Source organism: Sinocyclocheilus anshuiensis, unplaced genomic scaffold (genome assembly GCF_001515605.1).
Source record: "Sinocyclocheilus anshuiensis isolate Anshui unplaced genomic scaffold, SAMN03320099.WGS_v1.1 scaffold2129, whole genome shotgun sequence".
NCBI classification, from domain to species: domain Eukaryota; kingdom Metazoa; phylum Chordata; class Actinopteri; order Cypriniformes; family Cyprinidae; genus Sinocyclocheilus; species Sinocyclocheilus anshuiensis.
Genome location: NW_015552540.1, coordinates 1,018,769 through 1,035,843, shown reverse-complemented (window position 1 = coordinate 1,035,843; position 17,075 = coordinate 1,018,769). Strand labels below are relative to the sequence as shown.

The 17,075-nt window shown below is 36.4% G+C and overlaps 2 protein-coding genes across 3 annotated transcripts in view; one reads left to right on the top strand and one right to left on the bottom strand.

Annotated features, from left to right (window-relative positions):
- Nucleotides 1–381: 381 nt before the first annotated feature.
- On the top strand, nt 382–10,045 carry LOC107663986 (anoctamin-9-like). The gene is made up of 24 exons (XM_016454430.1): nt 382–600; nt 2,450–2,506; nt 2,922–3,053; nt 3,156–3,301; nt 3,386–3,435; nt 3,829–3,887; nt 4,012–4,097; nt 4,172–4,306; nt 4,459–4,552; nt 5,849–5,909; nt 5,998–6,080; nt 6,171–6,275; nt 6,353–6,517; nt 6,594–6,630; nt 6,727–6,838; nt 6,919–6,976; nt 7,109–7,206; nt 7,353–7,549; nt 8,099–8,251; nt 8,344–8,491; nt 8,656–8,769; nt 8,895–8,988; nt 9,096–9,208; nt 9,357–10,045. Exons 1-24 carry the CDS (start codon nt 574–576, stop codon nt 9,397–9,399), a joined length of 2,367 nt encoding a protein of 788 aa, XP_016309916.1. The 5' UTR covers nt 382–573; the 3' UTR covers nt 9,400–10,045.
- A 1,513-nt stretch (nt 10,046–11,558) lies between these two features.
- The window catches only part of LOC107663976 (plakophilin-3-like), a 20,540-nt gene continuing 15,023 nt past the window's right edge, over nt 11,559–17,075 (bottom strand). For both annotated transcript variants that reach the window (XM_016454417.1, XM_016454416.1), the window contains 5 exons: nt 16,165–16,344; nt 15,635–15,788; nt 14,973–15,168; nt 13,777–13,864; nt 11,559–12,515 (listed from right to left, as the gene is read on the bottom strand). In XM_016454417.1, the coding sequence (XP_016309903.1) occupies nt 12,474–12,515; nt 13,777–13,864; nt 14,973–15,168; nt 15,635–15,788; nt 16,165–16,344 (660 nt within the window). In that variant the 3' untranslated portion in view covers nt 11,559–12,473. The remainder of the gene's footprint in view (nt 12,516–13,776; nt 13,865–14,972; nt 15,169–15,634; nt 15,789–16,164; nt 16,345–17,075) is intronic.

The following is a 17,075-nucleotide window of genomic DNA, read 5'->3' as shown; positions in this document are numbered from 1 at the left end:
GCTTGAGGTATTCAGCCAATCACAACGCACTGGATAGCTGGCCAATCAGAGCACACCTCGCCTTTCAGACCAATGAGTTTTGTAAAAATTCGCGTTTCAAAAAAGGCGGGGCATAGAGGAGAAACAATAATGTACAGTATATGGAAAATAATGTTTTTTTAACTTTAAACCGCATAAACACATTTCATTACACCAAATACACAAAATAATGTTCTTTTTATTATTTTATTATCATCATATGACCCCTTTAAGGAGAAGGCTAAGTTGAGTTGCGATCTTTATCAGTAATAATATGTGTGTATCGACAGTAAAGAAGCCTCAGCCCCTCCCTTCAACAGAAAGCGATGACGTATGTGGTCTCACCTGTAAAGGTAAATGGCACGAGCATACCGTCGTGCTTGCGGATCTCTTAAACATGAAAATGCGGAAGTCAACACTGATTTCGATCGCTCTCAGTTAGATTTAATTTATTGCATTAGTTAGAGCTGGTCCTCGGCTATGTGAGGATAAAAGAGGAGACACCGACGTTAGTCTGCCTATAGCCTGCTTAACTGATCTGCTTTGGGAACTTTGATGAGGATGTTCTTCACTGATCGAGAGGTACAGTGTGTGTGTGTATTGCAGGTTTCGAAGATGCATAGGTAAAGGCCTGTCTCTGTGATTGATCTTGAAGTCAAGTGTTTATTCACTTAATTGGTCAATGAGAGACTTTTGATCGTTCATGTGAAGAGAAAAGACTAGTGCTGTTTTCTGACTAGATAGAGCTATTTAGAATGAAAAATATGCGGTATGCTTTAAATACCCGTAAATATATAATTTATAATATACCCTTAAATATATAATTTTCAGTACAGTAGAAGCAGTTTCTGTGTTGCACTCACCCTGTCGTAAACATCATTGGCTACTCTTAGGCCTACTGAAACAATATGTTACACAATATATAGAGAGGCAATTTACAGTAACAGTGTATCCCATAGCACTGTTTAAAGTAGTTGTTTACAGTCTTCTGTCAAGCAAGACAAAACCTGTTATAACTATATATTTTTCCTTCGTGAATGACTGTGTACTGGGATGTAAAATAACTGTCTCGTTTGAATTATGAAAATGTGTGTAATGTAGTTATTTCATAAAGATATAACAGTGTTATTTAGGAGGGATTGATGTCCTCAGAAGATGACAAACTTTTCTGAGGAACACTCACCGGACCTGAACATCTTGTTGCTGAGAACTTTCAGGTGTATGCTTCAGAAAAGAGGCTTTGATGTGACTGTAAACATACTGTACACTACAATGTTTGTGAACTCTCATGTTTTACTCAGCTCATTCACTTGCTAAAAAAAATATAGTTATTTATTTATTTATTTTATGGATTAGATGTTTTAGACTCATTGTTAATGGATGTTGTGAGATTTTGAGTAAAATGATCATGATGTGTTCGTATTGCGTAAAATGTATGCAAAATCTGAATGAATAATGGTGTTGTTGTAGTTGAACAGGTTATTTGTCTTGAGGCTGTGCTGCTTTAAATGTCTTAGAGCAAGAAACATACTTTAATTATCGTGGCTTTAGTTAATGATTATGTAAGGCAGAGGTGAAGAATCAAAATCCACGTTCTTAGTGATTCCTCAGTGTTTCTGTCTTTCCGACACACACTCAGACAATTGTTGTAGTATTATAAAAGGTTACCCAATGACATGTCTAGACCTGTAGTCATACCAGCAGTAATAGCTTCTGTCAAACAGAACGTAAAATATAGAACAGAAAGAAGAAATAAAGCTTTAAAACGCTAGCTGCCACAAGAAGTTATTTTATGAAAAAAAAGTTCTGATTTTTTTTTTTTACATAGATTATTTGTTTCATGTCCTTTGACGTTATAAATGATATGCATAATCCTATAATATAATTCACATCCCATTTTTTCACAAACACATGGTTTCTGAAAGACCGTAAATAAGCTCCACTGAAGTCCAGATACACTTGGATCCAAAAACCTGACACGGCTAGTAAAATTGATTTATACTAATTTAATTATTTTTTTTAAATGTGAGCAATGTGAGCAAAAATCTTCATTGTAAAAAAAAAAGGATCCCACTGTTATAATATGGTCAGTTTGCTTTTTATAGTATAAAGGTTAGTCATTAAGTATTACTGTTCAGCTGTCACTGTAATAACTTGCATGAGGATGGGTTAGACATTTGCGTTTCAATTGAGATAAGGCTGGCTTCACAAACAAATGTCAATTTGCATTATGCACATTTTCCTTTACAGTATGTCAGTTAAAAGATATTGGGTTGATTAATTTTAAGTACATACAGAAGTCTTCTGCTGTCCACAATACATGAGGGACAGTGGCAGCAGATGTAGAATTCTGATTCAGACTGAGGGAGTTCACATATTTATGCATATAAAGTGTTCTTTACTTATTCTTTGTCATTCCTGTGTATTGCAGGAAGATGTGGCTTTGCATGAGCTTGACAATGGAAATGAGCCTTTACTTCCATCACAGGTATGAAAAGAAACCATGCCACATGTGTTTTTGTGCATTTGTTGACCAACTGGCTTCAATACAACAGTCACCACACACAGTGATATTTTTACATTAGCACATGTTCAGTTATGATAAGTAGTACACATGCAAAGCACATGATAAAATTACCACACTATGGTCATAATGCCACATTCACATCACCACTTGCCTTGCATGACCTAAACTTCCTGAGAAAACCAAGTGACAGTCACAGACACAAATACCGACACAAAACCAACAGTCAGCAATAATACAGTCATCTGATCGATAATTGATATTCCCAGAAAAATAGCATGTCTGCTGCTAGATTCTCTCTGTCTTAAAAGAAAGGAAAACTTGAAATCGCATCATATGACCCCTTTAACCTAGTTGTTTCTGCTTTTGTTTCATTCAGCGTAACTTGTACCTTCCTCGATTATATGACTATGTCCTGGTGGCTGATAAAGTGGAGGACATGGAGGACCGAATCTTCAAGAAGCAGGATGCCTTTATCTGCGAACTGAAACAGAAGAACATTAAAGTGACTGTATGTTATGTCACCGTCACACACATTAGTGTTGCGTCTTTCAGTTAAATTTTTTCAGCTTTTAAAATGTTCTTACTTAAGGCTCTCATTTCTGTTGAACAGAGAATTGAAGATGCTGGAAAGGTGTTCTTCGGTGTCTGTGCACCTGAGGAGATTTTTGCAAAGTACAAGTACTTACTAAAGGTGTCTGATGCCTGTAACTGGAGTGGAGAGCAAAAGTGTGACTTGTCCGTCTCATTGTGCACCAGGTGAGGGTCACAGTAATTATGCATTTGAAATCTGTTTTTCCATTCAAAGCTTTTGTAATGAGTTTCTATTTCCATGTTTCATAGAATCAGGATTGTCCACTTTGTCTTGAACAATACCTTTATAGGATCAGGAGGTACATTTTTCCTCTCTCTGTCTTTCATTTTCACTTTCAGTTCATCTTTTTTTTCCCATTGTTGTCTTGTCTCATTCTGAACCTGAAACTAAGAATTTACACTACCTTTTGATAGTTTGGGGTCATTAAGATTTGTTTTAATGTTTTAAGATTTTCTTTTCATCATTAAACCTTTCAAAAACTTTGTATAAAAAAAGCTATACATTAAATGGGTGTAATTTAAAACTAAATTGAATCTAAATGTGTTTACATTTGCCTAAGCACATATTAAAAGGCCTCAGATATAAATATAAACACCCATTCATGTTCAATTTGTTTTAAGAAATATTAGAAAGGGACAAAAACTGAGTCTAATAATTATCAATGTCTCTATCCACTATTTTACTCTGTAAGAGGGCCTTAGGGACCTGTTGTGTCAAGGTGCTTTTGAGTCCATCTTCTGTCTGCATGAGGTAAATGTCTTTAAGCCCTTATTTGTTATATTCATCTACACTGTAGCCAAACGAATCATAAAATAAATAGCTGAGCTTTTTATTCTAAAAGGTTGTGTTAAACATTGTTGACTTGTCTCTTCAGAAAAAAGAGCAGAAAAAACTAAAGAAGAAGTGGGCAAGCTGGTTGGCAGTAATGAAGCTTTTTCAACAGCCTGTCACTGATATCAAGTAAGTACTCCTTGTTTTATCTTGTTCTCTGTCTCTGGATCATATTTTTTTAACTGTATGCATGTAACTTTTAGGGACTATTTCGGGGAGAAAGTGGCACTGTATTACCTGTGGCTGGGCTGGTACACACGCATGCTCGTCCCTGCAGCTGTTATTGGTATTGTTGTGTTCTTGTACGGCCTTGCCTTCTTCAATACAAGTCCGCTCATGTGAGTATATTTAGAGCAAACAGATTCACGTGAGTGTTGAGGTGTAGAGACAGATGACAGATCAAATTCAGTCAGACTAATCTGATTTGAATGTACACCCAATTCTCTCTAAATCGCTGTTGGTGTTTGTGTATTGTGGTGTGTTCTTACAGTCATGAAGTCTGTGACTCCAACATCATCATGTGCCCAAGATGTGACATAAGATGCAGCGTGTGGGACCTGTCTGACACCTGTACATATGCCAAGGTCAGTGAATAAACAAGTCACTGTTTAATTATAATTCAGCACTTTTCAACACTATTAAAGGGTTAGTTCACCCAAAAATGAAAATTCTGTCATTAATTACTCACCCTCGTGTTGTTCCAAACCTGTTAGACCTTCGTTCATCTTCGGAACACAATTTCAGATATTTTTTGATGAAATCTGAGGGCTCTCTGACCCTCCCATAGACAGCAAGGTAACTACCACGTTCAAGGTCCAGAAAAGTACCAAGATGATCGACAAAGTAGTCCGTGTGACATCAGTGGTTCAACTGTAAAGTTACGAAGCTACGAGAATACTTTTTTGCGCAAAGAAAACAAAAATAACTACTTTATTCCACATTTTCGTCTCTACTGCGTCACTTTGGACGCGTGTTCACGACAGTATCATGACGCGAGCGTGTGGTGGCGCTGACCCAGATCCGGTGTGATGACGCCATGACGCCGGATCTGGGTCAGCGCCGCCACACGCCACTTTTCTGGACCTTGAACGTGGTAGTTACCTTGCTGTCTATGGGAGGGTCAGAGAGCCCTCATATTTCATCAAAAATATCTTAAATTGTGTTCCGAAGATGAACGAAGGTCTTACGGGTTTCGAACAACACGAGGGTGAGTAATTAATGACAGAATTTTCATTTTTGGGTGAACTAACCCTTTAATTGTTGTATATCATATACAACAGTTAATAGTGTTGAAAAGTGCTGAATATTGTTGTACACTATCATTTAAAAGATAGCGGTTGGTAAGGGTTTTGAATGTTTTTGAAAGAAGTCTCTTATGATCACCAAGTCTGCATTTATAAGATCGAAAATACCGTTAAAACTCTAATACTGTGAGATAATATTGCAATTTAAAACAAATGTTTTCTATTTTAATATTTTTTTTATGACAGCAAAGTTGAATTTTCACCAGTCATTACTCTAGTCTTCAGTGTCACATGATCCTTCAGAAATCATTCTGATATGTTGATTTGGAAACAGTTGTGGTGCTTAATAATTTTGTATAAACCATCATTTTTTTTCAGAATTCTTTGATAAATAGAAAGTTCAAAAGAACAGCATATATTTGAATAAGAAATATTTTCATATGTCATTGTAAATGTCATTGTTATTTGTAGTACATATTTACTAAGTAAAAGTGTTCATTTCTTTCAAAAAGAAATCTTACTAACCCAAACGTTTGAACAGTAGTGTGTATTCAAAATAAATGGCACTATTATCTGCCAGTGCTTCTCTGTGTGTTCTTGACTAGTTGTGTTAACAAAGTAAATGCTTACAAACAGGTGAGCCAACTATTCGACAATGAAGGGACGGTGGCTTTTGCCATGTTCATGGCAATTTGGGGTGAGTTTTTGCCATTTAGCAAAAATGAAATCCATATTTCTATGCGATATGACATAGATGTTGAAGTACTGTGATGTTGTTTGACTAGCAACCCTGTTCTTGGAGCTGTGGAAGAGACATCGAGCTCTGCATGTGTCAAAGTGGAAAGTGTTTGACTGGTGCGAGGAGGAGGTAAGGGTTATTACTTTTTTCCTCATCATCACTTTTAGCATATTTAAGGTGCATCTTCTAATGGAGCCAAATAACTTGGTCTATGCACAGGAAGAATTGATTTTGGAGATCGTAAATAACCCCAAGTGTAAGCCAAAAGAGTTCAGACATTCCTACCTGCGCAGCATCGTGGTGCTTCTTTTGGTCACATTAGTGGTGAGAAACTTTCACTTACTACTTACACATCCAAACAAACCATGTAACAAATAATAATTTATCTTCATTGTGTTCAGCTGGTGGTGATCATAGGTCTGACCCATGCTCTGGTCATCTGCCGTGTTTTAACTGCAATATTGTTGTCCCAAAGCACGTGGCAATTTCTGTGTGATCATTCCTCCACAATAGCCATGTTATCTGGAGCAGTGCTGCACTACATTACTATTCAGGTCATGACTCGGGTAAGTACTGCTAGATAAACTGTCCAATGAGGAAAGAAATTGCTTGGAAGAAAATAATAGATTCATTTCTTTTCAGGTCAACAAAATTGTGGCCTTCAAACTGTGTGAGTTCGGTGGGTATTAAATGTTGTTAGCATGAAATCGATTACATTAATAATAAACTGACAAACTACCTGTCTTAAAATATAGTAATACCTGTTTATTTTCAGAAAAACCCCGCTCCTTTGCAGCCACAGAGAAGAGCTTCACAGTGAAGATGTTCACATTTCAATTCTTTACTCTCTTCTCATCTCTATTTTATGTGGCATTCTTTCTAGGAAGGTAATTGTGTGTATGCTTTTGTAGTTATTTTCTCTTGTGCATGGCAGACTATTCAAAGCGTCTCTTTATGCTGTACTTAGGATCAATGGCTATCCGGGAAACTATGTTCGAATTGCAGGGAAATGGAGACTTGAAGAGGTATGTCATGCCAGTTTTATTTTATATTACATTTATATTTCGAAATGCATATTTAGCTATATTTATGCATTTGTCAGACACTTTTAGTCAAAGTGTGAATCTAATTGCAAACAAAAAAATTCTGTGATTTAGTGTCATCCAAGTGGCTGCCTTACAGATCTCTTCATCCAGATGGCTGTTATTCTGTTGCTCAAACAAACAATCAACAACATATTTGAGTTCACAGTGCCGTAAGTGTTTTCTAAAATACTGTATGCACTAAAACCAAATAAGATAAAATCTTCATATTTTTCCAGATAAAAAAAACAAACAGTATTTATTTGGATTTCTCTCTCATTTTCTGTCTCTGCTTCGTTTTCTTTGTTGGTGGCCGCAGCTGGCTAAAGCTGTGTTTTAAGCGGACGAAAGCCAAGACGATGCGCAGAAAGTGTGGTAACTGTTATCGGAAGGCATGTCGAGAGGAGGAGGGCAACTTCGACCCATGTGACCTCTGCAAGCTTCGTAACTGGATGGAAAACTACGACCTGAATGATGTTAATGCTTTCAGCTTGTTTAATGAGTTTTTGGAAATGGGTTGGTATCTTTCTAGGTTACCTGCCTTCAGTACAAACTAGTTTTACAGTACCGCTGACTTACTGATAACATCTTTTTATATGTTTTAGTTTATATTCTAGTGCTGTCAAACGATTAATCGCGATTAATCGCATCCAAAATAAAAGTTTTTATTTACATAATATATCTGTGTGTGCTGTGTATATTTATTATGTATATATAAATACACACACATACAGTATATATTTTGAAAATATTTACATGTATATATTTATATCAATATAATTTATATTATATAAAAATATATTTAATATATAAACGTAACATATTTTTCTTAAATATATACATGCATGTGTTTGTATTTATATATACATAATAAATATACACAGTATACACACATATACTATGTGAAAAAAAAACGTTTATTTTGGATGCGATTAATCGTTTGACAGCACTAATTTTGACATTTGTTTGAGTAATCTTTACAGTAAAGCCACGTTTGATTTTTTGTGGTAATGTTCCCATGCTAAAATATCTTCCACTAACATATACTGTTCTCTGTGTCATTAGTTCTTCAGTTCAGTTTCACCACCATCTTTGTGGCTGCGTTCCCTCTGGCTCCCTTATTGGCCCTTATCAATAACATATTTGAGATCAGACTGGATGCCATCAAGATGGTCAGCCTTGAGCGCCGCCTAGTGCCCAAAAAGACAAATGACATCGGTGAATAGCTACTGTATTTGTGTAGATGATGACATGTATGTCAGTTTTCAGCATCAAGTAAACATAATGTGCCGTTTATTCTCCTCTGACAGGTGTGTGGACTAGAATATTAGAAGCTGTTGGGGTGATGGCTGTCATTGCTAATGGACTAGTGATTGGGATTTCCTCTGACTTCATACCCCGTCTGGTGTATCGTTACCATTACGGACCTTGTGCTACCAGCAATAGTACAAGCCTGGAGTGAGTAGGAAACCAAATAAACTGCCCCCCCCCCCACCTTTTCATCTCACCACAGTTTATTGGCAAAAAAAAGTGTAAAATCAAAAAGTTTGTTTGTTGATTTGTTTAAGCATATATGGCACTAGATTTCTCCTGTAATGAGTACATTTATTTTGTCTTGACAGCTGTATGACAGGATATATCAACAACACTCTGACAACAGCATTCATGTCCAATGTGTACGTCAAAAAAGACTTCAAGGACTTGATAGAGAAAGGATATAATATTACGCAGTGCAGGTGACACTTGTTTTGTTGGTTTTAATGTACCTTTTAATCATGCAGATGAACTTTATTGCTTTGTTCATACGGGCTAATATGGGAAATGCTTCATGTGCATTGAATGTGTATTGTGTATTTTACAGTTACAAAGACTACCGCAGTGATGAAGACCAGAGTCTCACCTCTCAGTTTTGGCTCATTCTGGCACTTCGCTTTGCCTTTGTTGTTCTGTTCGAGGTACAAATATTAGAGCTATTCAACTTCACTTTCTGTTTTATTGTATTTATTGTATCATTTTTGGTTAAACATTGTCTGAGCTCTTCTGTGCTTCTCTCTCTGCTCAGCATGTAGTGGTGATGTGCAAGTTTATTGCAGCCTGGTTTATACCTGACAGTCCCATCAGAGTGAAAAATGACAGGCTAGACGACAAACTGAGAAGACTGAAAAAGGAACTCGAGTAAGTCTACTTGAGTAAGACTGAGATATAGATAACTCGTTCTTGCTGCTTTGCATTTGTTGTAAAGTTATATAAAAAAATTCAGAAGTCCAGTTCGAAGCCTCTCTGTGATGCTTATTAACTGTTCTTGTTTTTCTGTCTCTAACAGGGAAGCAACTGCAATGTATAACAGCAGATCCACTGAGGTGTGAACGTTGAAGGTTCAGACCAGATTCTTTTATATCAGAGATTTGAAAACCTGCCTTCCGTGTGCACAATAAGACTTTACACAAGGAAGATTTCTGTATTTGAGATCATTATCTCACTTGTATCCATACGTGAGACATATCTCTTCACTACTTTAAGAGCCATTATTGGAGCTTTGTTCTCTTTGCAGTTTACAGTTTTCCTTCAGGATGAGTCATATTTGCTCCGCTTCAGAGGGATTCACCATACATTTTTGGTTGTATCATAAATGAATTGTTTCTGAGCAAGGAAAGAAAATTAACCTTTTTAAAAAAATAACTGTGAAAATGTAAAATCAGACAGTTGATGCATTTTTTTTTATTTAGTATGAAACAAGCCTAAAAGTATCCATTAATTTAGTTGCCAAAATGTTCTTTTACGATGATTTATGTTGACTAGAAGACTATTTTAACAGGATATATTTATATATTTTGGTGTTGATAAATTCAAACAATCTTTGGCTTCACTGACTTTTTATGTAAATCCAAAGACCTGAATGTGACATAAAGGAAAAATACGGGAAGTTATGCCTGTGTGTGATATGCTCTTTACAATGCTGTCCATGGCTTTTCTAAACAGCTGTCTTTCTCATTAAATATAAATATATTTTGATATTGTATTTTTGATGTATTCATTAATTATGTTCCAGAAATGAAGTAATGGGGTGAAATAAATGCTGAAGTTGAAATAAAACTGTCAGCATTTTTTCCTCCTTAAGGTGTCACTGCTGAGTTGCTTCAGACGAAGAATGAGTACTTGTGTTGCACAGAGATCACATAGTTTCTTTTGGCCAGTGTGTTTTGTCTTATTCTGTCAGTTGCTTAAGATAAGCTATATTAGGTTACTTCCCCTTCATAATTTTGCAAGAATTTAATAGTAGAAATAATAATAAATGGAATGTGAAGGAGGTTTGTGTTCTTTCATTGTTGTTTGCTCTTAAAATATTCATAAACCTTCCTAAAATATCAATAAATCTTACTTTTTAACGTATCTTCTAATAATAGTCCTTGAAAAGATGAGCCAGCTGTGTCTTGTAGCAGAACTTGTACATTCACTCTTTTTATATAAAACGGCAACATTTTTTAACTACGGCTAAGTGTTGCTAGGTCACACACGGGGAACTGAGTAATTTCATGTGTGCATATTTCTGTGGCTGCATTGGGCTTTTCTGTTCAGCCTAATATACTTGGCTGGCTCATACCACTCAAACCAGATATGCATAAAATGTGAAGTGCCTTTGTAATCTAGAGACATTAAAGGTCTTAATCTTCCTTTTTAATTACCATTTTCCTCTTGCGGATAAACTGCGTTGAATTTGACTTCTGTCTTTAAGAATTTTTCTCTGTTAGGAAAATGCTGGGCAGATGATCTTTAAAAACAAACATCTCTGTTCCCTCCCTGTCTTCATCCACTGAACTCTCTGTCTCTCTGAGTAAAGTCAGGCCAGAGCTGTTGGTCAGTGGTGGCTCAGGATATTCCCATGCACTCAACTAAAGACCACAACAATTGTACACTGACCCATAATGCATTCCAACCTGTCAGCCATTAGCCTCAAGAAGCCTTCCAAAAAAGAAGAAGAAAAGAGTTGAGTATGCATACACAAGACTTTTTTATATCAGTTCCCATTCTGGAGAGTGTGTATTAAGTGTTCAGGTGCCTCTAAGTGCCGTCTGCTAAAAATTCTACTAAAATTAGTATTTTTCTCAGGCTGCTATGCTTATGTTATTTCACTTTAATGGCAATGAAAAGAACCTATTCACTGCCATTAAAGTGAAATTACCGAACCTACACATAGGAGCCTGATAAAAAAAAAGACTAATTTTAGAAGAAATTTTCAAATGGCACTTAGAGGCTTTTGCATCTGAACTCTTCATATAGTGTATGCTCAACATTAATGAATTTATTCATTCATAATTACTATCAGAACCATATTTGATCATTTATTATTGATGATAATCATATTTGATAGCATAAGTGTTCTATTAATATGCTCTGATGCATACATGGATTGATTCAGAAAAAGGATATAAAGTACATTAAAAGCAATTTAGTTCATGTGTTATATTTGTGTGAGGTGGAAAATAACATTGACTGCACATCAGACTTGAGAAAGTCATCCAAATTATTGGTGGTTATTTGTTTAATCTTTGCAAATGGCACACAACAAGGCAGGAAATAATTTTGCTACAAAATTCTCTGGAAATGACATACAAATGTTCAAATATGCATTTCTATTTATTTCCAAAGGCAACAGGTTTGTCATATTTGTGCTTTCAGAGTAAGGCTTCAAAGGTTTATTTCAGATATAATGTCATTTAGAATCTCTTTTGCACTCAAAATCCAAGGCTAATGTAACTGTAACAACCACAAAAGCCTGCAGCAGTGTTACATGGCAAGCAAAAATTGCATATATATTTATTGCAAAACCAACAAAATCAGTTTCTTTAGTTGTAACAACATTTTAGTTCCCAGTTCACTTCCATTTCTCTTTCCAGACTTCATGATTATAGCCTATAAACTGAATTTCTGTGTGCAAAATAAAAATACATATTTGGGATAAAATGGACAAGCTGGACAGGCTTACGTTTCAAAACTATGTAAAATAAGCAGGTCTGATGAAAATGAATTTGTCTTTGAATTCTTCATAGTAACATGTTGCTACTGGAACTAATGGCTGTTAATGTTTCATGTCTATAAGCTGCCTTCTCTCAAATAGGCCTCGGGTTCATATCATTAATTCAGCCATTCAACCACACACACAAGTGTGCATCTCGGCCTGTCTGTTAGACTTAGTGCTCTGCAAGCATTTCTTTCCGGCATGTTGTAATACTTGAAGGTGCCGCTGACTAAAATTTATACTTAGTAAAAACTTTAGAGTTCACTCACTCCACTACAGGTCACAATATGTGTGTGTGTGTGTGTGTGTGTGTGTTTGAGAGAAACATGCTGCTCGCATTCCCTTTGTGACTTTGGTGTAAAATCCCATGGACGTCTAATTCCATTTTGTCCACTGAGTTTAGCACTGAGTCATGGACGGAGATTAGATGGCCATATCTGTGAAATCTCGTTTTGTGAACCCTTTCTGTAAAATTAAAAACAGAAAAAGAGAAATTACCAGCAATTCTAAATTAGTAGTGTATACCAGTCTAAATATAAACGGTAGTAGTCATATAATGCTGAAATATACTGGTACATTGTATCTAGATAGTGGAAAGAAGAATGGAACATCCTGCATTCCACTGTCACAGTTCAGATAGACCACTGATCTGACCAAAGCCATTTTGAACACCACAGACACGCAACAGACTTTAACTAGTCTCAGTCTCAGACAAGCAAACCCATGAACCGCCCACAGTCAATTTACTGACCATCTGATGCACTCAACACATAAAAATGGCAAGAGCTGGTAAAAAATTACCTCTTTGGTAACAAAAGTACTGGCCTGCAACAATGAGCACTTCCGAGGAAGAATAAATCACTGGATTGCACAGTTTGTGACGTGCTTTGAATCAAGTTTTGTTTGGGCTTTGTTTGGATATCTATGAGTAGAACTGTGCACCTCACTTTGTTTATTGGGTTATATATTTGAAATAATCTGTACAATCATATTCTGATCACAAAATCTAGTTATTTTTTTCTGTACATTCATTACAAGTTTATTTTAGTATTCACTTTAGATTTGAATATCATACTGTACATTTACAAGGATTTACAGTTAGTCACATATGAGTCAAATGGTCTCTTCCTATATGTAACTTTTGGCTTTAACTATTTAATACAACAAAACCATGTTAAATGACATGTCTTGGGGGGAAAAAAACTTTATCTGAGTTTGTTAATAGTTTCTTTTGTCATCAGTTTTTGGCGTGTGTTCACAGTAAATTCATTTTGTGTAAATATGCTCCAATATAGTTAAAGACATGAGAAAAGAAAAGTAATTTTAACAGTAAAAACAGGAGACACAGAAGAGTCATGTCTGGTAATCAGTAACGGGTTGTAGGTAAATATTTTTCCAACTCAGTAATATAACTGACTGAGAGAGCTGATATCACATAGGAGAGCATCTGAACAGTTTTACAGTATCCTTAACTGAGCTATTCACACACTGTAACCGCCCATTTTTATTGACTTTCCATAATAAAACAGCTGACCATTGGCCAAGCAGGCTGATACTTGGTAAGCAAATGCACACAATACCCATCAGTGCAAAGTCTGTATACAGTAAGGTATCCATATAATATCAAATTACAGAGAAGAGGCCTTTGTCACACACATACTACTTGCAACTCTGAACAGTAACACATTCATTTGTGCTTTTAGCTGTGTTTTACGCTAAGACTCACCTGTTTGTAATCTTTGTGAAGTTTGGTGTACTGAAACATGTTGGACAGAACGGTGGTGGCGGCTCTGGCGGCTTTTAGCTTCCCAGGACTGAGACAGAATAAGAAGGAGAAACATGAGAAGCAATGCTGGGACATTGTGCTCTTGATTAAACAGCTAAATAATGCAACAGCATATAGTCTATATTACAACAGTAGTGCTATGAGAGATGGTAGGTGAGGTCCAATATAAATGGATTATTTAGAGTATGATTTATGCCTGAAAATGTCAAGAAACCTTGCTGATTTCTTATCATATCAGTTGGGTTACAGCTGAACTTCAAAGAAATTATATTTTTTCTCACTTCAGGTTTAAAGTAACAGGGCTGTAAGCACCATAAAAGAACCAATATTTTGAATAGTGGACTACAAATATGGGTTTTCAAATGACAATTCTTACACTAGCACCTTCAATCCTAAATATCTGATTACAACGTTTGGTAACACTTTACTAAAAGCCCTTATGTATAATGCATTATGAAAGTTTGTTTAATGCAGTAATTATGCCTTGTAATGCACCTTATAATGCATTGTATGGTCTCATGAATAATTGTAACCACAGTTATGATACATTATAATACTTGTCTATTCACTGAACACACTTTTAGAAAGTATAATGCATTGAAACACATGACAAACAACAATAATGCATTTTAACTTTGGTTACAATTATTTATGAAGTGTTACAATGCATTATAAAATTCATTATGAATAACTTTATAACGCATTATACATAAGGGTTTTAAGTAAAGCATTACTTAAATTAGTTATTTATTGTTAAGTGTAATCCTAAAATGCCACATTATTTCAACTCCATCACAGTAAATTTGCAGCATTTTATACACAATTTTGACCTTGTTTTGGTCCGATTCGGTCAGATTTTACTCACAAATAAAAATATTCACATTTGTGACATGCTCTTTTTTTCCTCCTTCTCCATATGTAACCAATTATTATCAGCTTCAAATATAAGTACGTCTTGCTCTTTTCATTTTTTTCCCAAGACTCTTTGAGGAATAGAAAGTTTACATAAACTGCATAAATTTTAAATAAAACATTTTAGTAACATTAAAAACGTATTTACTCTCATGTTTGATCCATTCAATCCTCCCTTGCTGAATAAACACATTAATTTCTTTCAAAATGTTTTTTTTTTTTACCTGTTGTCATGAGATGTCTTAATGCTGACCAGCTTGGGTAGTCCATCAAAGTAAGTGATATCTCTCGCAGCTAGAGAGCTTCCTGTAACCAGGTAGTTGAGAACCCCACAGATGTTGACCACCACGTCACTAGAAGGTTCTTTCTGATGTCCATCACTGGGGAGTTTGTTCACCAGAATATTCACCACCTTGGTAGCTAAGGATAGGAAGCAATAACAAATTTAGATGGAATTACACAAACAAGAAGAGTGAATGATATATGTGTAGTGTGAAGAAGGAGGTGCCCTGTGGCCCAGCGGGGGGGGTGGATTACAGTGAAGCAGAGAACTGAGGTCAGGGTGGAGATAAACGGGCGGTAGCGGATACTGGGAATGATACAAGTATGAGTCTGATGGGAGCTGAAAATAATGTGTGGGAGTAAAAACAATGTGTAAGAAATCCATTTAATACTACGAGGGGGACCGGCGCACTCTTGGCAAGTGAGAAGAAAAATATAGATTGTCAGAAGCTTTTTCGTAGTTATTGCCTTGAGCAAAACTTCATGTAGGTTTTTACTGATCTAGACATTTTCTTTGCCAGAATGTTGAAATCTTGGCTGGGATGTTTTACACATTAAGTTGTAATTAAAGACAGAGAGCTGGAGCAGAAAGTCATTCACTAACCCATATCAGCTTTGTTTTTGCAGTGTCGGGAGAGGTTCCTCAGCAGACCCGTGAGAGAACGGAGCTCGGCATCTGTGGGGCTTCGCAACAGGTCGAGAATCACCGGCAACATCCGCTCCTGCTCCAGCGCCACACGACACAACACAGAGGCCCACTAACAGAGAACACAGGAAAATGGTGAGAGAAGGAAAACAAGAGAGACAGAGAATAATTAGTTATACTGTCAGCCAGATAAAACACAAAGACACATGCACTCTTAAAAATAAAGGCTCCAAATGGGGGATTTCACAGAGATTTCTTAAGAGTATAGGAGAACAATGAGAAATGGAAAAATTCTATGGGAAAAACATGCAGACAGAATAAGTAGGAAAGTTTAAGAACACACTGAACATTACAATCAGTGCTAAAAGTGACACATTCAACTACAATTAAGATTATGACATAACATATGATTACGTCTCACAAATTAGATTAAATATGAGTAATGGAATTCAGTTGTGAAAAGTTCAGTGTCAGATCTGGTGTCTCACCCTGCTGTCGCCCGCTGTGATGTTCTGCAGGGCTCCTGCCGCTGCCTCGCGGGTGGCTGTGTTTGTTTCGGAGCTCTGCAGGATGCGGTTGTATAGAGCGACTATCTTAGGGTGCCACAGCCACTCTGCTCCTTTAGGGACTCGTGCCACTTCAGAGAAGGTGGTCAGGTCTTGATTCCTCTAATGGGACACATTATAAACTCATTAGTGACAGACTGCAGATATGAAGTATAATACCTCTGTCTATTGCACTGGAGAGACAACTACACTACTGTTCAAAGGCTTTGGGGTGAGTAAGATTTTTTTTTTTAAAGAAATTAATACTTTTATCCAGCAAGGATGTATGAAATTGATCAAAAGTGAAAGTAAAGACGTTTATAATGTTCAGTTTCAAATAAAGGTTGATGTTTAAAAAAAAAAATCTATTCATCAATGAAATTCTGAAAAAAAAAGTATGATGGTTTCCACAGAAATATTAAGCAGCACAACTCTTTTCAACATTGATAATAATAAGACATGTTAGAATGATTTCTGAAAGATCACGTGACATTGAAGACTGGAGTAATGGCTGCTGAAAACTGAGCTTTGCCACCATATTAATATTTTTCCAAAAAATATTAAAATAGAAAACGTCTCAGGTTACGTATGTAACCCTAGTTCCTCGAGGGAACGAGACGCTGCGTCGGAAACGCTAGGGGAACGCCCTTCAGCGTGACAGGCTCTGAACCTCGTGTGTAATCAGACCAATAGATGGGCGAGACGTCACGGCGGGTGACGTAATGACCAGGAAGCTATAAAAGCACGTGCGGTGAGACCAGCGTCAGCTCCTAGGAATGAAGCAAGCGCTGGCAGGGAAGCTGGAAGTATGGCACCGAGACGCAGCGTCTCGTTCCCTCGAGGAACTAGGGTTA